The sequence below is a fragment of the Eulemur rufifrons genome, chromosome 29, assembly GCF_041146395.1.
Source record: "Eulemur rufifrons isolate Redbay chromosome 29, OSU_ERuf_1, whole genome shotgun sequence".
Lineage (NCBI taxonomy): Eukaryota > Metazoa > Chordata > Mammalia > Primates > Lemuridae > Eulemur > Eulemur rufifrons.
In genome coordinates, this window is record NC_091011.1 from 23,166,189 (window position 1) to 23,189,377 (window position 23,189).

General features: G+C 38.7%; 1 protein-coding gene across 1 annotated transcript in view; it reads right to left on the reverse strand.

Annotated features, from left to right (window-relative positions):
- Positions 1–1,437: 1,437 nt before the first annotated feature.
- GARS1 (glycyl-tRNA synthetase 1) overlaps positions 1,438–23,189 on the reverse strand; it is a 45,278-nt gene continuing 23,526 nt past the window's right edge. The window contains exons 8-17 of the mRNA XM_069462718.1: positions 20,724–20,873; positions 17,227–17,389; positions 16,020–16,184; positions 11,704–11,811; positions 10,750–10,895; positions 8,724–8,809; positions 6,817–6,926; positions 3,890–3,983; positions 3,019–3,209; positions 1,438–1,731 (exon numbers count right to left, since the gene is read on the reverse strand). Of these exons, the coding sequence (XP_069318819.1) occupies positions 1,606–1,731; positions 3,019–3,209; positions 3,890–3,983; positions 6,817–6,926; positions 8,724–8,809; positions 10,750–10,895; positions 11,704–11,811; positions 16,020–16,184; positions 17,227–17,389; positions 20,724–20,873 (1,339 nt within the window). The 3' untranslated portion in view covers positions 1,438–1,605. The remainder of the gene's footprint in view (positions 1,732–3,018; positions 3,210–3,889; positions 3,984–6,816; positions 6,927–8,723; positions 8,810–10,749; positions 10,896–11,703; positions 11,812–16,019; positions 16,185–17,226; positions 17,390–20,723; positions 20,874–23,189) is intronic.

A 23,189-nucleotide genomic window follows, 5' to 3' on the forward strand; every position in this document is an offset into this window, starting at 1 on the left:
AGGAGGGCTTACAGGTTCAATACCCAGCCTCTACCTCATAACAAACATGTTTGCCAATGAAAACCGAAGAGAGCTCTGGCTTCAATCCCTTTACAATTCAAAGTAGGTAAATTCCACCATGTATTTAATATCTCTTTCGCTAGTAAGCATAACAGTGTGTGGTGGTGGTGACCATTTGACTGCGGACATAGTCATGCTGTAAAAGAAAGTAAATGAATGGGAAGAAGTAAAGACAACCCCCCGCAAGGTGACACTGCTAGAACATATGCCCAGTTACGAGCTATATCATAAGGAGTTAGAAGTGAGAGGAATCCCTAGAAAATGAAAATTCAGTTTCTTTAAAATCTAGTTCCTTCTAGTTTAATAACAAATGCTTTCAAAAGTACCAGTCAGAAGAAAAATGAGCTTTAGTATAAGACTTTCTTCCCAAAGAGGTTTGTTCTAAAATTTAAGACTTATCTAAAGACTTGAATACCTACTATGTCCAGGACTGCAGCAGTCTCATCAGAGATAAGATACAAATGGGAGAATCCCTGGGGGATTCTTATTTTGCTTTTAAGAAATGACAACTTCAATTGTTCTTCATATCCAAGACAAAGGGAAATATTTTGGAGATCACGACTCTCCCACCCAATACTGTATCAAATGAGGTCCAGATACCAGACAAGGTCCTAACTCCGCAAATAAGTAGCTGTTCAAATTCACACATCCTTGAATTTTTTCCTTACAAATAAGCATACATTTTCTGAGTGTTCTAACAAAACCTAATAGAAGTATCTTAAAAGCTGAGCCAAAAAATACTAGGCTAGAATCAAGACATTGGGATGGTGGAGAATTGGTAAGTGAGACAAGACAGATGGAGTTCCTTTAGCAGCCGGAGCTCGGTGATTTTCAAGGCTACCAGGGAAGCCAAGTACAAGCATGACTTAAAGGGTGCTGACGCACGCACGCCCTCCTGGAGACCGCGCGGCCCTGTACCCCCATGCCAGCGCATCACCTCCTCCCCCTCCACCACGCCCGCCACCAGTCCTCACCTCAGCCTTCTCAGAAGCGATTCCACCTCCTCAGTGACTACTGTCTCTTTAGCACAATGCATCATTTTCCCAGAAAGAGAGAAAGAACAGAAAAGGCAAATCTACAGACAGAAAGTAGATGAGTGGCCGAGTGTGGCTGAGGTTGGAATGGGGATTGAAGGAAATGCTCTAAAATCGGATTGTGGTTGCACAACTCTGTATATATACTCAGCATCAAGGAATTGTAACATCACTGAATTGTACACTTAAAACACGCTCATTTTATGGTACGTAAATTATATCCCAATAAAGCTGTTAATTAAAAAAAGTATTGTGTTTAACATTAAGCTGTGAGTGTGTCTACCCAAAGGTGGGAGAAACAGCTTTGCTGAGAACGCAAAAACACGAGCCAATGGATCACAAGTTTGTCCAGAATTCCTCCAACTTTAATTGTTTGGGTAAAATCAGGCAGCCACTGAGGAGAAAATGCAGTCCCTGGGAAAAATCACAATGCTGTTTTCTTTCGCAAAGTGGACATGATAAGAGTTATTTTTTTATTACTGCAAGTGGTCAAAAGTTGCCAAAATTGTCCTCATTCCTCGATTGTCTCTTTTTTCCCAGTCTCTTGCCCTTCGAAGAGAGGATACCTGGCCTCCACATCGGCCCACGTGATGCTGCCGCTGGCCAGATCTCGGACTACGCCGGGAAGTTCAGAAACCTGGAGTAAAAGAGAAGACTAAGTATCAACAAACTTGTTTGGATTTTCAAAAAGAGGATTCACGCTGAACTCGGGAAACCCTACACAGAGCCAAACACTGTCATTCCAGGCCTGTGTTCACGTTCTTCTTCCAACCCAGAATGCCCACCAGCTCCCCTGGGTAACTCAGTTCTGCCACAAAGCTTTTCCTAACTTTCCTAAATCTCTGGGTCACTTGAAGTTACTTCACTTGTGTTAAATTTGACTCTTAGAACAGGAGTCAGTCAAGTAACACGAGTGAGGGGAGTCAGGTGAGATCAGCAAACCGGAAAGCTCGTGCTACAAGGGTCGACTGTCCCTCAGCCACAGCCAATGCTGGCGGCCACACGGCAGTGGTTCTCGGAATCATGCATCAGAATCATCTGGAGGTCTGCCTGCCCCCCTCCCTCTCCAACCCCCGGTTTCTGACTTAGTAGGTCTGGGGTGGAGCTTCTGCCCATCTAACAAGTTTCCAGGTGATGCTGACGCTGCTGGTCTGGGGACCAGACTATGAGAACACCACCAGATAGGGACATAGGTCCTGAGTGGCCAGATCTGGTTTGTAGAAAGACAAGCCAGAAATCCCTGACTTCTAGATTAGACTACAAACTCGTCTGGAAAAAAGCAGCCTTTGACTTCTGTTTTCCCTATTACTACCTATATCAAGCCAAGCACATAGTGGGCACTCTAAAGAAACGTCATACTTGTTCAAAGTTAATACACGGGTCAGGCAGTTGTCAACTGAAGTGGCCTCTCTCTCCTTTCCCATCCATTCCTCCCCCTGCTGTGTTTGTGCTGTCCCCATCATTCCCTTCCTATGGAGTGAAATCACTGAAACATTACTCACTGTTTAGAATAGGTTAACACAGAGAAGTTTATACATACACACATACACGTTTCTATAGAAATATAAAGATAAAAATGTCTAAGCCCCGCAAAGCCTGCCAATAAAACTATGGCAACAACCTCTTGGGATCCTATTTCTCTTGCCCAATAAACAAACAACCATTAAAAGCAGCTGCTGGAGAATGGGCCCAGAGCAGTCCAAATGCTAGAAAATATTAGAGAAGTGCTAATGGGTATTTCCATAATTAAACCAAGGGGACTTGGGAATCTGGACTCTGTCTGATACAAGCCTATCAGACAATTAAAATTAAAAAGAAAAAAAAAAGGAGGAAAGAGAGCATAAATACATCAAAATCCAATTCAAATCAGTAAGAAGCAGTAAACATTTCTAAGACTAAAAATGCCGAAGAGAATGCTGGATACCTCTGCTCTTATCTGCCGCATTGAGTCTCTGTCCCTCAGTGTTGCAGTGTGAGGGGTCTTGTTCACTGTATCAAAGTCAATGGTGATGCCAAAAGCCACACCGATCTCATCAGTCCTGGCATAGCGTCTTCCAATCGACCCAGAGGAATCGTCTACTTTGTGAGACACGCCGTTCCTGGTCAGAGCTTCCGCTATCCAAAATAAATGAAGTAAATTCAAAATAAAATAATGGAGTAAGTCTAATGTTATCTAAATGCTGTCTTACAAGCTCAGACAATTTATAAAAGGGACCAACACAAGAGAGCAAGCAGAGGTTGCACTTGCAAGAGAAAGCCCCCAAATTTTTAATAAATCTCTTGCTGAAGCCCAAACCTTCCCTCAAACCCACATCTGATATAGCTTCAGGGGAATAAATGTTGGACTAAGAGCCAAGGCCAGGAGGCCAGTTCTGACTCCAGCACCTCCTATTTGTATGGCCCTGGCAGCTCAATGGACTCTTCCCATTTCCCAACTCTGAAATAAGTGGGTCGCACCAGATGACCAAGAGGATCCCTTTCGGCACTACAGATCCAGTGGCTGTAGACTCACCAGAGTTGTTACACTCCACTCGGGTTCCCTTGATGAAATAAGCACCAAGGTGAAAATAAGAGGCCAAATCTGACTCTTAGATCCTACCTTGACTCATTCAAATGCTAGGATAAAAAATCCTGAGCAAGCTTACTCTCTCTCTCAGAAATAAGAGCACAGGCTAAAATCACTTAGATTTATTATTTATTCAATCTATATTTTTATTGAAATCAATGATACATTTCCTAAAATTCAGTCTACTTGATAGTGTTCCCATGGAGATTACCCAATTGGATTTGCTTACATAATTCCTTGACAAACGGCACGAACTCCTGGTTTTGGCTCAGTGGGAGGACGGAACATTTGAATGGAGTGACTACAGCAGGGAAACTGAAGAACTAGATGGTTTAAAAAGAAAGAAATCCAAATATATTAATTTATAAATACTGAAATGCTAACGTCCCAAACTAAGAGGTTAACATTCAGTGGGTGTCCAAGCATAACTTCACTATCAAAATGCCAGAAAACAAGATATGAAAAGCAGTATGACAAAGGAGAAACAAGAGAACCAGAATCAGAAACACCCAGTTTCAGCTATGACTTTGGACCAACTCAGAGAATTCTCTCTGAACCTTAGTTTTTTCACCTAAAATGGACGTCTCCACCACCTGCTCTGCTTGCTCCTTAAGTCTATTATACAAAAAGTCCAATAATGTGAAAGCATTCTGAAAGCTACTACATATATTAATATAAGACGGTAATGTTTTGGTCCCACATAAAACCCTTACTTCTTTCTATGGAGCCCACCTGAGGAACCTCCCCACAAATCATCAAATAACAAGTTGTAGTGCCAAAAAACACAATCCCATTCTGTCTTTTAAAAGAAGAATCTGTGAGCCTTAGTGACCAAGTGAAAGAAAAAAGTTTAATTAGCTCATAAACATATGTCCAAAAGAAACAGTACAATCCAAGAAAGATGTTCTATATGCCTACGCTAAAAAAGTATAGCTTTCCTAAATTGCTCCTGAAATAGGTTTCTGAGTATCAAAGAAAGCAAAGATATTATGGGGAAGGCAAACCAACCTACCATTTGGGGTTGGAAATGAGAGCTGAAGGCAGTTCTTAAATAATATTTGTATAAAAGGTTCACTTGAAGGCAAAAATACGGAAAAAATTTGTCCCATAAATATAATGAATGACAAGGTTCCAATTTAGCCCCCCACTCAAAGCTTAATTAACCTTTAATGCCAAGCAATGAAAAATATCCCATTATAAGTAAACCCCATACTCCATCAACATAGCTGCCCACATCACAGAAAGTTCAGAATTCTACTTCCCTCCTCCATCTTGTGATAATTTTATTTAACATGAGAGAGAGAGAGAGTAGGAATTTGCCATTGCAGGAAAATACTTTTTTCAAATTTCACTAGCAATGTTTTTATACCAAATTTACAGGCAAATGGATTGAAGGACTAGGTGCTAATAATTTAGAAACATTTTTGGCTTCCCACAGCCTAATCAAATTTCTCTTCACGATGGGAATTCATAAAACACTGTGACTAATTCATTCTTGTTTAGCCCTTACGGAATTTCTATTAAAGCTCTAGTTATATCAATATTGTTAGATTCAAAGGAACAGCTAAACAAAAAAAAAAAATTTTTATTAGGAAAATAAGCAGAAAAAGCTTGAAGCAAACTTGACATCTAAAAAGAGTATGTGCAGTCATACACGTTGTCATTCCCCAAGAAAAATCGAGCCCTATGATGGCCTAGCTGGGCCTACCCCTGGTTCTTACTATCTGTTGAATGAATGAAGAGCTGTTCCTTCAACATCAGGAAATGAAGATGCAACTTTAGGGCGCAGATTAAATGCTAACTTTATTAGCTATATATTACAATAATGCATCAGATCTCTTAAAATACTGGCGCCAAGAACTCACCAGTTCATTCTTCAAGGTTAAATGTCCTAGACAAAAACCACAGGATTGATGTCCAACATTATGTACACTCGAGCTTTAGAATGATCAAGCAGATGAGACTGTTTCCGTTTTTGGTTTTTTTGTTTTGTTTTTGTTTTTGAGACAGAGTCTCGCTCTGTTGCCTGGGCTAGAGTGCCGTGGCATCACGATAGCTCACTGCGACCTCAAACTCCTGGGTGCAAGTGATCCTCCTGCCTCAGCCTCCCAAGTAGCTGAGATTATAGGCATCCCACCACCACATGTGGCTAACTTTTTCTATTTTTTGTAAAGACAGGCTCTTGCTATGTTGCTCAGGCTGATCTCGAACTCCTGGCCTCAAGTGATCCTCCCACATTGGCCTACCAAAGCACTACGATAAGGGCATGAGCCACCACGTCCAGCCCAAGACTGTTTCTTTCAATTAAGTTGACATATATAACCTCTCCTTTATATCCACTCTTCTGATTGGTTTTCCTAGAAATCTGTGCCTAGAAATTAAAGGACTATAATTTCTGCAGGCACAGGTTAAGGTGAGGTGAGGTGAGGTGAGGTGGTGAAGTAAGGCAGAATAAGGAGATAAAGTAGAAGGCAAGGAGCAGTGATTCAGAGGCAGCAGTGCCAAAGAAAACATGTGGGAGTCAATGAAGACTTCTTATAAACGTCTATCTTCAGCCAATGCTTGCGTGCTAGGAAAGGCTACACCCCAGATACTACTGCCCAATTTATGACCTGTCAAGCTCCCACACTGGAATCACTTGTGGTTCTTAATTAAACGTACACACACCCCTCCGAGTCTCAGACCTGGAACAGAATTAGGAATTTACATTTTTACCCCAAAAGTACCCCAGACTATTTTACGCAGTTTGAGACACTTTCCTTTAATGCTTTACCAGAGCATAGCTACAGCTTGGTGGATTAGCCAAAGTCTGCGAGCCATCTCATGAATCCCAATTTTCTGAAAACAAGGGTATACACAGAAAGTACCATTTCTTGCATTGATGCAATATAGACTGTGACTCAAAGTTATACATTTGATCTCAAAATAGAGAGCACCAGGCAAATGAAACAATAGCTTCTAGAATAACCTATACATCCTAAAGCTCAAATAAGATTATATACGAAAGTAGTTTGTAATAGTTAAGCAAAGATGAGTAACATCACTAATATGTTACAGTAAACAATGACTAATCAATCATTCCAGAATCTTACTAATGTACTTTAGTAAATTTTATTTTCTGATACAAAAGATAGTACACCGTACAGGACAACCTACCGTTCTCTGTTCATCTCCTTCTCGTACGTGGAATGTATGTTCAAACACCGTATACATGATCCTGCCCAGGCCAAAGGAGGGTTCGATTACATTTGGAACAACTTCTTCCACTGCAAAAGAGAGAGAAATTCAGTACCATTCTCTCAAATACCACACGATGCGTTTCACATCCTTTCTATTTAATTCTTGGCGCTAAAAATGTCTCTATTCCAAATGGATTTTTTGGGGTCTTGCTCTGATAACCTGGCTGGAGTGCAGTGGCTTGATCATAGCTCACTGCAGCCTCGAACTCCTGGGCTCAAGCGATCCTCCTGCCTCAGCCTTCCAAAGAGCTGGGATTACAGATGTGAGCCACTGTGCCTGGCCCTAGATGGATTCTGATCTCTGCACATCAGGACAAGAAAATTGGAACATACATAAAAGCTATTTGCTGATAAGAAAAACACCTTTTGAAGAGAAAGAGTGAAAGAAATTTTCACCAGATACAATTCTTTGTTTACATAGTATAAAAATGAAATGAGTTACTAGAGAATTCCTTTCCCAGTTGGTAAACTACAAACATTAGCTACACCCTATCAGCTGCCTTCCCTATGTAGAAAGCATAAAAATTTTAAAGCTTTTCATAAGACTTTGTTAGAATTAAAAATCTACCATAGGTGGAGAAATTAACAAAAACAATTCCTACATGCAAAAAGTATCACATGGTTTGTGTTTGTTTTACTTCTTGAGCTTGTTATCTTGATGAGAACTTGTTCAGAGCCAAGTTACTGGCACTGTGTCCCCAAGGTTCAGGGGTCGGGAGGCCCTCAGGAAAGAGTTTGCTCAGGGACATCAAAGACAGCTTTACCAGGGGCCCCATGGATGAGGCAATACCTGTGGTACACACAGAAAATGTACTGAAAATCATTTCCTATTATTTGAAAAGGAAGCACAGCTAAACACCGTCCAGGCCTAAGGTAACTGACCATAACCTTGGAGAGTTTCTGTCTTATGGGAAATGAGATGAACCAAAACTCACATATGTGGGGGGAAAGAGAGGCTGTTTCTTTTCAATGGGATAAAGAGTAAGAATATTTTAGCAATATGATGGAGGCATTTTCCACCCATCCTTCCATGGCATCTGAGTAACGGTGAAGTATAGCTCTGAACCAGCTGCCAGGACGATGACCACAAAGCCTGAAGCACGCAGACGCAGCCCCTGCCTAGTCCGCAGCCCCTGCCTAGTCCGACCACTGCCCCCTGGAGCCTGGCTGCAGGGCAGGGAAGGCCAAGGAAATGGAACGGTAGGTCTACTCTCTCCACTGACAGCAGCTTCTCAAACACCCAGCACTCTGTTTCCAGGAGCTTCAATTCAGCCACAAGTAACCATCAGCACACTTCGTATATGTTCCAAAATACTGCTCAATTCATAGAATTTGTTCTACAAAAATAATCTCTTTAGCTTTTAAAAAAGCATGAAAGATCACTTATCTAAATGATTTTTTTTTTTTTTTTAAGCAGGCTGGAGGCTGGCACGAGGCCACACACCCAGCTCTAAATGACTTTTTAACAAGTTATTTTGCCAAAAAAGACAGGGGGGTGAGTTCCTTCTTTTGCTTAAGTAACAAAAGGACTTTTCCTTATAACGAACAAACAAAAGAAAAAGATTTTAATCAAAGAAATATTCTTCATATGCACCTCAGGCCACAGAAAGTGTAAAGGTGGTAGTATAAATTATTTTTCAGTACAATTATGTTTAAAAAGAAAAAAAGGCCCAAGTGAATATCTTAAACATATTCACCAAATTTATGGTTGTGGCATTAAGGATTTTTTTTTCTCTTCAACTTTTCTATAAAATGGTTATGTTATAAAAACATTTTTAAAAAGCTTTAATGAGTAATGACTTTTAATTATTTTTACAAATTTACCATGTAGTGTTTTCTGGAATCTCTTCACACTGACCATGTCTTTTGTTAACTGAAATGTTTTCCCTTCAGTTTCAATAGTGAATTCCCTACAAAGAAACAAAACACATTTTATATTAGTTAAAACATGCACCCCTGTGCCTTAATTTAAAGGAGTTTACAACTTGGTCAACTCTCTGGATATAACAGCTGTAGTCAAATTTAAATTATTTCATAAGGAACACCAAATTAAATACTATTCTAATTTACTCTGGGTAGGCACCCCAAAATTTGACTAGTTATATAAAATTCCACATGACAAATTCCATTGGTTTTCAGAGTAAGGTAAAACCAAAAACGACTTTTTAAAATTTTGGTTGTAGAATAACAAGTTAGTCAGAAGTAGACCTGCAGGTAAAAAGACAATTGTTCTCATTACTGTCCCAACGAATATAAAAATGAACCAGCTTGTCATTTTACAGAAGTAATTTTAAAACTCCCACACTATTTCCAGAATAAACTTTGACTCTTATGTTGATAAAGACCAGTTTAAAAGAAGTTTAATGATTCTGTTTGATAGGTCAGTATAAAATACTACCCCCCCCAAATCATTGCCTGCCAAATAAATGCTCGTGTCCCGAGATATACCCATTCAGTTTCAGGTTACAAGAATTCACCTTTACAAAAAGCTTCATGTAACACCTATATTTCCGCTTATGAGGTATTTCCTCATATGAGGGAGATCAATTTGGATTTCTCTTGCCTCACAAACAGCTCAGTGCTGGGAAAGACAGCCCTCATGTGGTCGTCTTTGAAGCTATACCGCTGGCATGCATTATAACTGTATTTTGCTAGTTTCTGCCTGTGATAATCTCATGCCTCAACTGGATGGTTTTCACTGGTTTCTTCCATTTTTCACTATTCTGACTGAAGTTTATGCGTGCATGCACTAAAGGATCCATTACATAGTATCTCATGTATCCTCTCTGTGAGCACAGTCTAAGTATAGCAGAGGTAACGGTAATAAAGAGCTGCAATTAGCAAGAAGACAGCTGTTATTTGAAAATAATTAATAAAGAAATTGGGTTGGTGTGTTGTTTGTGGATAATGATATCTAATTAGTGATATAACTTTGTCCATTTTAGTGGGAATTAATGCATAAACAGATGGTAATTCTGGAAGACCAGAAACCTATGGGAAATATTTTTTGATCCTTTTACTTTTAAACCTATTTGTGTATTACAATTGTAGTGAGTTTCCTATAAACATCATTTAATTGAGTTTTGAAATCTTTAACCAGTCTGACAATCACTGGCTATTAATTCTCGTATTTAGATTATATTTAATGTAATTATCGATATTGTTGAGTTTATATCTCACTAGTTATTTCTTATTTGTTCCCTCTGTTTTTTGTTCCTTTTCCTCTTCTCCTGTCTTCTGGAGCAAGTCCATTACTGGTTTATTAGTTATATCCCTTTGGTTTTGGTGTGTTTTCTTCCAGGGGACTGATTTAGAGTTTACTATATACATTTTTTAACTTATCATTGTCTACCTTCAAATAATATTATACCACCTGACACATAATGCATGTGCCTCATAACATATATTCCCAATTCTTTGCTCCCATCCTTTGTGCTACTGAAGGCATACATTTTACCTCCATGTGTTATAAATTCCACATTATTTTTGCTTTGAACAACCTGTTATCTTTTAAAGAAATTAAGAGATGAGAAAAAATGTCATTTATATTCATCCATGTATTTATCATTTATAGAGCTCCTAAGTTCTTTGGGTAGATGTAAATTTACATATTTCTGCCTGAAGAACTTCCTTTAATAACAAAAGTCTGCTGGCAATGCATTCTTGGAGCTTTTGTTTATCTAAAAGTATTTTCTCTTCATTTTTGAAGACTGTCCTTTAAATACAGCCAAGAAACAGTATTTACCTGCAAAAAATTTCTGAAGAAACTAATCTTACCCAACTTTCAGTAGCTGGTAGAGAAGACATATCTGACTGGAGCCCACGTAAAAGTAAACATTTTAAATCTTACCCTTTCTCGTTCAGTAGCGTCTCCATTTCTGTAACGTAGCACTCGTCACAAATGGCGAGATACTCCATCACCAGTTTTGCATCTTTCTTGTATGCCTTACCAATTGCTCCCTTATTGGGTTCAAACTGAACAACATTGACTGTTTTGTAGGAAATAGTCAAGGAATCCAAAAATACAGCACTGTCCCAGTATTTCAGAAAATGATCTAGGTAACAATCAACTTAAAATAACCCCAGTTCTCCATTAGTGCCCCAAATCCTGCTCATGCTGATTTCAAGTGCAAGATGAAACAACTATCCACAAAATCATTCAGACAAACCTCACTCACAAATAAGTCAACTCCATCAACAGAGACCTTTTCAGTTATAATGAGATAAAAGGGGTATCACTCATCAGCAATATGACCCCATCCACAGCATCAAAACTTCTGATAACAATTTATTTCTTTCTAAAATGTCCAACAAGATCTATTTCTTGTCACTGGCCTACCCCTAAGAAGTCAGCTCACAACCTTTACTGGCCTGGTAAAGAAAGAAAATTTCTACTTTGCTGATTTTCAGACCAAGTGAGCTATTATTTCATCTACCATAAAATGGCACTCATTTTTAAACAAAAAGTATTCACAAGGTACCCGGATGTAAAGAGCGTGTAGGTAGGTGCAGGTGTGGAAATACACATTTTTAGAAACGGCAGAGAAAAACTGGTCAACCCTCTGAAAGACAATCAAAGCATTTTTCTGAATATGCTTCTTTTAAGGGCCAAACACCGAGTGGTCACATGTCAGACTACAAGCATGAACAACAGGAAAGCGGCAAAATAAGAGGTTTAAACAAGTGTTGCCACAGTACGCAAAACATCTCAATGTATCCACAGAACAAGGTATAGACTTGAACTTATGCATTAGCAAGATGTTTACACTTTAGTCCTGAGCTTTGGAGTGACTGGAAAGGATATGGGCTCTTTCAGAGGTTTCTCAGCTACAAGTGGGACTTTGGTGGCTCTTGCATGACAAGAGAGGTCATAACAGGAACGATCAGCACATCCAACAATCTCAATCCAGCCCTAAGAAGACATGACCAACAAAAACATTATTACTTACATTGGGTCTGTTCACAAATGCATGCAGACTATCACGAACCCTTTTATATATTCAATCCTATAAATATTTGAAATGGTAATAGTTTCGTATGTCAGGCAGCTAACAAGCTTATAAAATACATTTCATACTGTACACAAAGTAGTAGTCTTATCTTTGGATGGATTTATACTGCCACATTGTAACTGTGGGGTAAATGAATATATTCTAGAATTTAATTATGGAAATTAAACATGAACCTAGACAAGCCTGCAGATTTGGTTCAAATTTACGACGAAGATTCAAAGTGAATTTGGCAGAAACCACCACTCTCTTTGGCCTACTATTTTTTCACAATTTGCTATCAGCAGCCTGACTAAACACATACTTCAGCTGGCCACGATGTGGGCATTCGTACTCAATTCACTTTCTTTACAAACAAAAGAATACTCAGTAAAGAACAGGTAAAGTTTAGGTCACAGAATAAAATTAACTAACAGCATTACAATCACATCACTGCCAGGTTCCATTTCTTGTTAATGCACGCACAAAATATTCTTAAAAAGCAAAATTTTAAATTATTTTCTAAGAACCGGCAATGAACTGAAAACATGTGTCCCTTCCAAAATTCATGTTGAAATCCTAACCCCCAGTGTGATGGTATTAGGCTTTTGGGAGGTGATTAGGTCATAAAGGTGGAGGCTTAATATGAGCCCTCATAAAAGGGACACCAGAGTGCCCTCTGTCACCACATGAGGACACAGAAGATGGCAGCACGCAACCTGAAAGAGAGCCCTCCCCAGAACCAGACCATGCTGGCACCCTGACCTGTGACTTCCGGCTTCCAGAACTGCGAGAAATAAATGTCTGTTGTTTATAGGCCACCCAGTATGTGGTACTTCATTATTGTAACCCCTTAAGAACCCATTTTTTTTTTTTTTTAGACAGAGTCTCCCTTTGTTGCCGGGGCTAGAGTGAGTGCCGTGGCGTCAGCCTAGCTCACAGCAACCTCAAACTCCTCGGCTTAAGCGATCCTCCTGCCTCAGCCTCCTGAGTAGCTGGGACTACAGGCATGCGCCACCATGCCCAGCTAATTTTTTCTGTATATATTTTTAGTTGGCCAGATAATTTCTTTCTATTTTTAGTAGAGACGGGGTCTCGCTCTTGCTCAGGCTGGTCTTGAACTCCTGACCTAGAGCGATCCGCCCGCCTCGGTCTCGCATTACAGGCGTGAGCCACTGCACCCGGCCAAGAACCCATTTTTAGTAAGAACAAAAGAGCTGTAAAACGTTTATTTTAGTAGACACCTGGTTAGTCCTTCTCACGAATATTTATTTTTATGCCTTTGATCCAAAGCTTGGGAAAATTTAACCATCAAAACCACTAAGCTGGCCGGACATGGCTCACACCTGTAATCCTAGCATTCTGGGGGCCGAGGAGGGAGGATCACTTAAGCTCAGGAGTTCGAGACCAGCCTGAGCAAGAGTAAGACCCCATCTCTACCAAAATTAGAAAAAATTAGCCGGGCCTCATGGTGCACGTGTATAGTCCCAGCTACTTGGGAGGCTGAGGCAAGAGGATCACTTAAGCCCATGAGTTTGAGGTTGCAGTGAACTACGATGACGTCACTACACTCTACCCAGGGAGACAGAACGAGACTCTGTCTCAAAAATAAAAACCGCTAAGCTTTCCCAGCACAAGTTATCTCATGGGACACTGGTGACAAAGACAGCAAATATTAAAACTCCTATGATAAGCTCAGAAACCTCAACCCAAAACAAAAAAGGAATTAAAGAAAATAAGAAAGCCTGAAAACATTTAATTTGGTAATCTGACATTCACTAAACATGCCAACTAACAAACATATTTATGTACTAAAAGGTAAAATTACAAAAGCATGCCCGAGAATGATAACAAACTGGGGACAGTGGTTACTTCTCTGGAGGGAGAAGGAATTGCTATGGCATTAACTGCAACAGTAACTTGTTTCATTAATAAAATAAAATACGAAGTACACAAACAGAAAGTATTAAAGTTTGTAAAGAAGTTCTTCCCTCTCTTCCAAAGTTTCTGTTACTCTGGAACTTCCGGTTTTGTTCAGCCCTGTTTTCCAGTGGTTTCACACAAGTGTTACAGCCTAATCTCAATGTTAGGCCCACGTTTCCTGATCCCCAGCCCTCCCAGTGGCACCCAGTTCAAGACTGGCAGGCATGCAGCAGGGTTTTTAAAGCAGCACAGCATAAGGGTCAAGAACATGGGCCGGAGGCTGACAGCTGGGTTCAGATCTCGGCTTCACCACTTACTAGGTATCAGGCTTGAGCAAATTACGTAACCACTTGGAATTCAGTTTCCTTAGAAACAGTACTTACAAACAGAACTACTGTGAAGACATCACAGGATAATACATGTGAAACACTTAAGATGGGACCTGGCTTGTAACACTGACAAATGTAGAATGAACAAACAAATGAAATAAATGAAAGGTAAGACAGGTGAGATTCAGAATCTTAACTGAGATAGCAAGAATACCTGGTTTAACCTGAAATTAGGGGCAGAGCAAACGAAAAGATGGAACTGGTATGGAACAAAAAAAAATGAAATAAACTTTTCTCATACAAAGGAAAAACATTTTATTGGTTTGATCTGAAAATAAAAAGAAATTTCAGAAAATCCAAAATATATAAAGAAATTAATGATCACCCATAATCCTAAAATAATTACTGTTATTTTGACATATATCAAGCAAGCTTGCTAAGAAAATAAAGTGATAAGAAAAACTCAACAGATTATAGTAATTCTTTCTCAATTCGACAAAGGAAAAAGAATATATTAAAAACATTATTAATAGTTACTCATAGACATATGCATATCGTTATGCATTTATGTATGTGTATATGTTTGTACTGTACAGAAAAATATTTCAGAGTCGGAGGACACATCAAGGACCACAAGACTAGGGACGGTTTTTACATTTTTTGAAGAGCTGTAAAAAACAACAACAAAGGATATGAGACAGAGATCCTACGTGACCCACAGCTGAAAATTTTTACCATTTGGCCCTTTATAGAAAATGTTTGCCAATCCTCAATATGGAGAAGAGATGTGAACATTTTTGGGGAGAGGCATGCAATTGGAAGTTTTACTTTCTACAAAATATTCTTCAGAATTATTTTATCCTTTTTGTTTTATAAAAAATAATCATTACTTTTTTAATATGACTAATTTTTATTTTTAATTAAAAAAAATGAATCCATAAAAAGAAAACCACTTTAAAAAGTAAAAACCAAAACCAAGCGTATATGGAAACCAATGACCCTGCGCTAAAGTAAAGCCTCTTTCTGTGTATGTAAGGAGGCCTCTCTAATACTCAATAAGGGAAATGCCAAAAGGCTCTCAACCCCCTTGTTTTAGATGCCACCTTTACCACTGCCACCAATTCAGAAAGCACTTCCTACATCCAGATGCCTTTCGGTACTAATGTTCATGCTGAGGGGGTGGAGGTTAGGAGGGTACCTGGAGACCTTCTCTGAGTTTTTATTAAATACACAGAATTTGAGAAAGATAGTTCTTAAAAAGAGATCAGAGTATACTAGTATATCTACCAGATAGCTCTCTAAGCTAAGAGCACCATGAGTCTGTGAGTCTGTTTCTTTCTTTCTTTCTTTTTTTTTTTTTTTTAAAGATGAGGTCTCGCTATGTTGCCCAAGCTGACCTTGAACACCTAAGCTCAAATGATCCTCCCGCCTCAGCCTCCTGAGTAGCTGGGACTGAAGGCACATGCCGTCGCATAGTGCTTAAGAGCACTATGACTTTCTTCGCTCAACCCCACCATTTCCAACATTTGCTGGGATTCTCATCAGGAAGAAGCCACCCTGTCTTAGCTCCACCCAAGGATATTACCAGTAATACTGCCCATCCAGCAACGTATACATCAGCACTGCCTCACCATCAACCTTCTCTCTCCATCTCTCCCTCTCCCGAAGCTAAGTCTACAGAAGTCTCCTGGGATGTAAAGAGTAACCCCTTCTTTACAAGGCAGGGGGCAACAGCTTTTTCCATTTTTGCTCAGGAAAAGATCTCTTTTCGTTTCTCTTTGTTCCACCCTGACAGAGTACACAAAAGTCAGTTTTGATACCTACACTTCTAAGTTAACAATGTGAAAACCACACAGCAAAAACCATGCCATTCCACTTACGTAGGATGTTTTAGATTCGGCATCCCAACAGTCACAGGCATAATGTGCCATCTCGTTCTCCATGTGCTGTCGGAAGCGGAGTTTATCTGGAGATACTCCAACCTTCACAAGGTAGAGGTAGATGCGGCCAATGAAATAGCCTAATACTGAGTTGTTAATCACACCCTAAATAAATAAGCAGGCAAGTATAGGGGAAGGAAACACACATTAATACTTCTGAAGGCCAAAGTACCATTTGCCACTGAGTTATTCATAATCTACTGGAAAATATTTGAAACACAAAATAAACTATTTTACCCTATTTTAGAACAATGTCAGATACCCAGAATGTGATCTTTATTTTTAAAGGGGTTAGTGTCACATTAACAAGGTGATAATGGAGTTATTAAAAATCTGTCTGACATACTTACTAGGCCAGCAAAAATTCAGCCCAATACCTCATAACTTCTAAATCTGCAGTACTAAAAATGATATTCATAATAATGACCCTAAAGAATGGCAAAGATATCCCCTTCTCAATTAACAAAAGTAATGAGACATGTTGAGGGGATTTTAACGCATTCTTATCTACTAATACATGTAATCTTACCATTTTAGTACTGGAAGGACCCTCAGAAATCATCTAGCCCCACCCCCCACCCCCCCACCCCCCCACTGCAGGGGTCTTCTCTGCAAAACAGCTGACAAGTTATTGCCCAGTCTCTCCTGGAATATTTTCAGGGCCAGGAAGCTCACTGCTCACAAAGGCAACTCATTCCACTACTGGGCAGCAGCTACTGGTAGAAATATTTCACTCACTCATTTCTCCAGGCAAATATTTAGAGAAATTCTGTTATATACAAGGTCTTATCCCAATTGCTATGGGTAACATAGAAGAGTCTAAAGTCCAGAGGGCTTGGTTTCTGTGAGTCAAATTCTATCTCCCCCAAAGTTGCATCGGTAAGGCACAGTTCAAACCAAGATCTGTTTTCCAAATGCTCTGCTAAACCTTTTTCTCACGTTAGCCCCAGAGGTTCAGAAATCAGGATGTTGAGGTGATTTTTTCCCACTACTATAATACTGTATAATAAATTCTTTATAAAAACAAGTGCTGTATAAAAAGTAAAATGACTGCCAAAATAATTTTGTCATCCAGTGCACCCGGAATTTGCTAAGTGTTGTAAACCCCGAATAAGCACATCTAAATAAGTTAGCTCCAGAATCTTACCTGTTCAACAGCATCTCCTAGGCGCATTTTCCTAGCAGACTGTCCGCTGACCTGGGCTTTTGCTGAATACAAATAAAGGTGGAGGTCTGCCACACTCTGGAACTTGGGATGGTCTTTCTCACTGGGATCTACAAAGTGCTCAATTTCTGCCATTGTGAATTCTCTGAAAACAAAAATGTAAGAGATAAAATCTACATGTTTAACTATAAAAAACAATAAACAAGGCCTCTATTTTCAACTGCATTCTACACTGATAAAGGCCTTATATTATAGTAATCTCCTTCACTAAAAAGAAAATTGGTTTCCTAAGGAAATGGCCCAAAAAAATTTGGATTAGGTTTGTCTGGGTGGTTATCTTTATTTTTTGATACATTATATTCATACATATTTATGGTATATATGTGAAGGATGTCATTTTTAAATACACTAATGAAAACTTTATTATTATCAAACTTCTCTCAAATATTAATTCCTTCCTTCTAGCCACATTCAAAAAGGTTATTACTTTTAATAGTAAATATTTTTTTAAAAGCAGATTAATAAAGTTTTTAAAATTAGAATAACATAAGCAAATGTCACATACAAAAAAGAAATGATACTGAATAGTAAGGTCCAAATAAAATAATTTTCCTTAAAGCATTAGCAAGTCTTTACAAGTATACACTAAATGAAGCTCCCGATATTTACTTTTGAAAAAATGGGAAATTAAAAGCAAACTGAAATGGTTCTTTAGCTTTTGTAGCAGTTTGATTTCTTCTTTTTTACTGCGATGAGTGAGTAAATGACTGGTAATGGCATCATACAGTTAGTTTCTTTAGAATAAGAGCTTCTTAAAGTGTTATTCAAGGCAAAGGACTTAAGGCATGAATTGAACAAGCTAACATCAAGCTAATTACATAATGATGAAATAAATATGCACATAGTAATGGTTTCCCAAAAGGATTTCTCTGAAAGGCAATTTAGTAGCTATTGGAAGGAAGCCTTTTAAGTTAATTTGATGAGTAAAAATCAAATCTCTTCTTTAAAAAAAAAAAAAAACATTTACTGATGCAATTTCATGATTATTTCAGATGTTCAGAAGTGATGTAAAATTGCTTAAATGGGTCCTAAAAATACACAAAATACATTGCAGAAGAGCCTTAATTTTTAAATTTTATTTTTTAATAGTATATTTTATTTGGTCCTGCAGCATCAATGTTCCAACTGTCTTTCAACAACTGTCAAGCATCTTCTGTGTCCATAGAAATGAGAAAGAGACAAACAAACATGGTGTTTGTCCTCACATAGCTTATAACTGGGCTGACAGCAACTGAGCATCTACAATGTGGGGCAGATAAATTAAGGGCCCTGCCTAGAATCCCCAAAAAAGCTGCTGCCAAAGTTTTTCCATCTGTTCTGCCAAAAATTGCAACATGGAGACTATAGTTAGCAATAATGCATTCATTGTATACCTGAAATTTGCTAAGAAAGTAGGATCTTAAGTGTTCTTACCACCAAAAAAAAAAAAAAAGTACCCATGTAAACGGATGAACATGTTAATTAACTAGACTGTGGTAATCATTTCACAATGTATACCTATCAAAACATCATGTTATACACCATGAATATATACAATTTTTACTCGTCAATTTTACCTCAGTAAAGCTGGGGGTAAGAAAGTAATCTCAGCTCATAGACAAAAGGCAGTATTCAACATTAACACTGATTTGACCAGCTCTGTCTCTTGTCTTTGAGTTCAGAGACTATACTTGGAACTGTGCAGACCTAAAATACACACAGGCCAGAAAAGACAGAACCAGCCAATCAAAATAAAGTAAAAATTAAAAAAAAAAAAAAAAGCTTCACATGAACAATCTAATACTTCTAAACAAAAGGAAATACAGCAATAGAATGACTAATTACCCGGTAACTCTGTTATCAGGAAGAATCACAACACTAAACGAACAATCCTAGTCCAACCATGAGGATGCTGACTCATGAAGAATGAGTGGACTTCTGGTCAGCAACTTGCAGAGGTACACAACAAAACTAGCCAAAACCCAGACAGGACACTTTGAAGTGAAAATGACCAAGGAACAAACTGTCAAGAAGCCCTAGGGCCTTTCTACCAGTTAACCCCTGGGATCACTCCTCAGCTTCAAGCTGGTTTTCCTACTCATCACTTTTTGTTTCACAGGCCCCAGACGCTGCCTTACTTCTCGGTCCTCCTCTCTGAAACGCTAGCTTTAGACAAGGTCAGTCTTACCCAGCTTCCTCCACGTAGGGAAAGCACACCTGCTAGACACTGTTGGCAGAGGGGAGCCCAAAAAACAAAAACAAAAAAACCCCAGACATCAGGAAATAAAACAAACTCAAATCTGACAGGTTTTTCATTGTTGTAATACCTGGTTAAAGTTTCTGATTACCTTTTCTTCCTATGTGAAAGCCCAGAGGGGTCCTTCTCACCCCCTTTCCCTAAGCTGTGCACATTCTTTCCTCCATGAAGTCTCTCCCTCCTAGCCCATAAACCTGAAGGGACTACAGGCCTGAAGATACACTTTGGTTAAAACGCAGAGGCATCTGCTCATAGAGGACATGATGGGGACTAACAAGACTGGGCAGGTGCTTTGATCCAGAGTCAGTGGCTGGGATATGCTATGACCAAAGTCTGTAATTATAGCGAGTAAGAAGAGAAGAGAAGAAATGGGTGAGGTGCTGGGGCTGGGAAAACACTTTTGGAGCCTAAGAAAGTTCAGTTTAACTACACATCTATTTTTAAATGGAATGTATTATTCTAAGAGATGTTATTAGGAAGAAAATATAAACAAATCACAAAAAGCTTAAGTTATAAGCAGCTAGTCATGAGTTTCTAAAGAAAAGTGGAACAGTTTCAGTATGCCTTCCCACACATTCCTGGATACACTGCACAAACGCAGGCTATTAGAATAGAGGCAGGCGAGTGTCTGAACTAGAGTATAGAGTAGATGGAGGTAAACTTGCTAGCTGGCCTTTCTGTCATACTGGCCCCCAGATATCTGGAGGTTGTGTCCAGGGTAGCAGAGTTGGTTACTGAAACATCCTCACCCCACCTCCAGCAATGCTGTCTTCCCTGGACACCTAGAACAATCCTCCTGTTAAAACCATCTCCTCATCCCCACCCCATCCTACACCCACACATATCACCATTGTCAGAACGGCCTTGGTTTAGACAATCAAGATTGTACTATCCTCAAAACTTATGATGAACAAGGGAAAAATAATTTTGGAGCAAACTGAGAAACTTAAGCTATTTTCCACCCTCCTTCCTTTACCTTCAAGTTCACTTTCATCACTCAAAACTGCCTGTCATCCCAGAGAGTACATTTAGAGAATACAAATATAAAACATACTTTTTGGAGAAGACAAAAATAAATCCATAATCAGGATTACGAAGCAGTATTGTTTCAAAATAGCAAGCTTTCATTTCCAATTCAATGTCAAGGTCGTTCTCTAATTTGTAAGAGTAACATGGGTAGTACCTGACTCTGATCAGCCCAGATCGAGGAGAGATCTCATTTCTAAAAGAATTTCCAATCTGGGCAGCAGCAAAAGGCAACTTTCCTTGGTTGAATTCCAAAAGTCGTTTGAAATTCAGGAAAATCCCCTGTGCAGTTTCTGGTCTCAAGTACCTACAAATTTAAGCAAATGAGTCTGTTATAAAGAAATAAATTATGTTTTCCAACAATCTTAAAATTCTAGAAACAAATCCTCAAAGTCTTAAATATACCCTTTTCACATCAAAGCTGGACAGGCCTTAAAATGAGGTTTTAGAAATATTTTCCTTAGTAGCAAATATTTTCATAGTAAGTATTAAAAAATGTGTTAAGTATAATAATTGGTACGGCAATACTACTGTTAGCAATGCCATTTCATTTAATTACTCCAGTGGGTAATCAGAAATAAAAATAAATTAAAAAATACCACCTCTTTTATAGTACACCTAAAACCTCTGATGTCTTCTTCAGTAACCAGATACATAAAGGCAGAAGACAATTTTAGTTCCTTCTGAAAATAAGATCCATGCCTAAGTATCCCTCATTTAACCCACATTTCTTTTTTTTTTTTTTTTTTTTTTTAAAAACAATAGTTTCATATTTTTTTCCCCCACCCCCCCTTTCCCGAGTCAGCACCTTCAAGTGTTACCCCTCCCCAAACGGTGCGCAATGCACTCATTGTGTAGGCATACCCCCATCCCCTCCCCCACCCCCCACCTCAGTCTGATGTCCAATTGGTGTCGTTTCCAGATTTGTATTTAGGTGATGATCAAGGAAACCAATTTTCTGGTGAGTACATGTGATGCTTGTTTTTCCATTCTTGGGATACTTCACTTAATATAATGGGTTCCAACTCTCTCCAGGAGAACCATAGAGATGTTGTATCTTCATCATTCCTTATAGCTGAGTAGTATTCCATGGTATACATATACCACAGTTTACTAATCCAATCATGTATTGATGGGCATTTGGGTTGTTTCCACATCTTTGCTATTGTGAATTGTGCTGCTATAAACATTTGGGTACACGTGCCTTTGTTACAGAATGACCTTTTTTCCTTTGGGTATATGCCCAGTAATGGGATTGCTGGGTCAAATGGCAGGTCTACTTGAATCTGTTTAAGATACCTCCATAATGCTTTCCACAGAGGTTGCACTAGTTTGCAGTCCCACCAGCAGTGTATTAGTGTTCCTGTCTCTCCACACCCACGCCAACATGTGTTGTTTTGGGTTTTTTTGATAAAGGCCATTCTCACTGGGGTTAAGTGATATCTCATTGTGGTTTTGATTTGCATTTCCCTGATGATTAGAGATGTTGAACACTTTTTCATATGTTTGTTAGCCATTTTTATATCTTCTTTTGAAAAATTTCTATTCATGTCCTTTGCCCACTTTTTGATAGGGTTGCTTGATTTTTTCTTGCTGATTTTCCTGAGTTCTAAATAGATTCTTGTTATCAGTCCTTTATCTGATGTGTAGTATGCAAAAATTTTTTCCCATTCTGTAGGTGGTCTGTTTATTCTCTGGACTGTTTCTTTGGCTGTGCAGAAGCTTTTTAATTTAATCATGTCCCATTCATTTATTTTTGTTGCTGCTGTGATTGCCTTGGGGGTCTTCTTCATAAATTCTTTGCCTAGGCCAATGTCTGTAAGAGTCTTTCCTACATTTTCTTCTAGAATTCTGATTGTATCACGCCTAAGGTTTAAGTCTGTTATCCACCGTGATTTGATTTTTGTGAGAGGTGAAAGCTGTGGGTCCTGTTTCAGTCTTCTACAAGTGGCTAACCAATTCTCCCAGCTAACCCACATTTCTAAACATAACTGTGGGGCTAAGAAGAAGTCAGTATGAGCTAACATCTAGCATTAGTGTTCACTTATCACTAACACTCACCCCACCAAGTCTCGTAGTTTTCAAGGTTTTTCATATCATCTCATTCTCTGCAGTGTTTTATATTTTCAGCCAAAGCCTTCTGCATTTCTCTATATTTTACAGATATAGTCAAGCAAATACACTATTATAACCATTGCCCTCTCCTCAATTTCAAAGAAAATATTCCGTGCAAAACATCCACTAAGAAAGTGTTCCCAATGGCCTAGCTCAAAATAAATATTTTACTAAAATAACTTCAAAACCAAAGGGGGGGGGGAATCTAAATTTTTACCCTCTTCTCACTAACACAGACCAATTCTTTTCATTTTTGTGGTCCTTTCCAGATTTCATCCAAATGTAAGCATAGCTATAGTTAATATGCATTTTTATAAATAGCATGTATAAAATTACATATTATTTCTTTCACTTATTATATACTTTTCCATTTTCTAAGTAATTGTAAAAATTTCTCATATTTAACAGCGGCAGATTATTAGACTGAACTAATCCATTTTACCATAATTTGTTTAACCACCCTCCAAGTATTGGATGAGTAGGTTATTCCTACTTTTTTTTGTTTGTG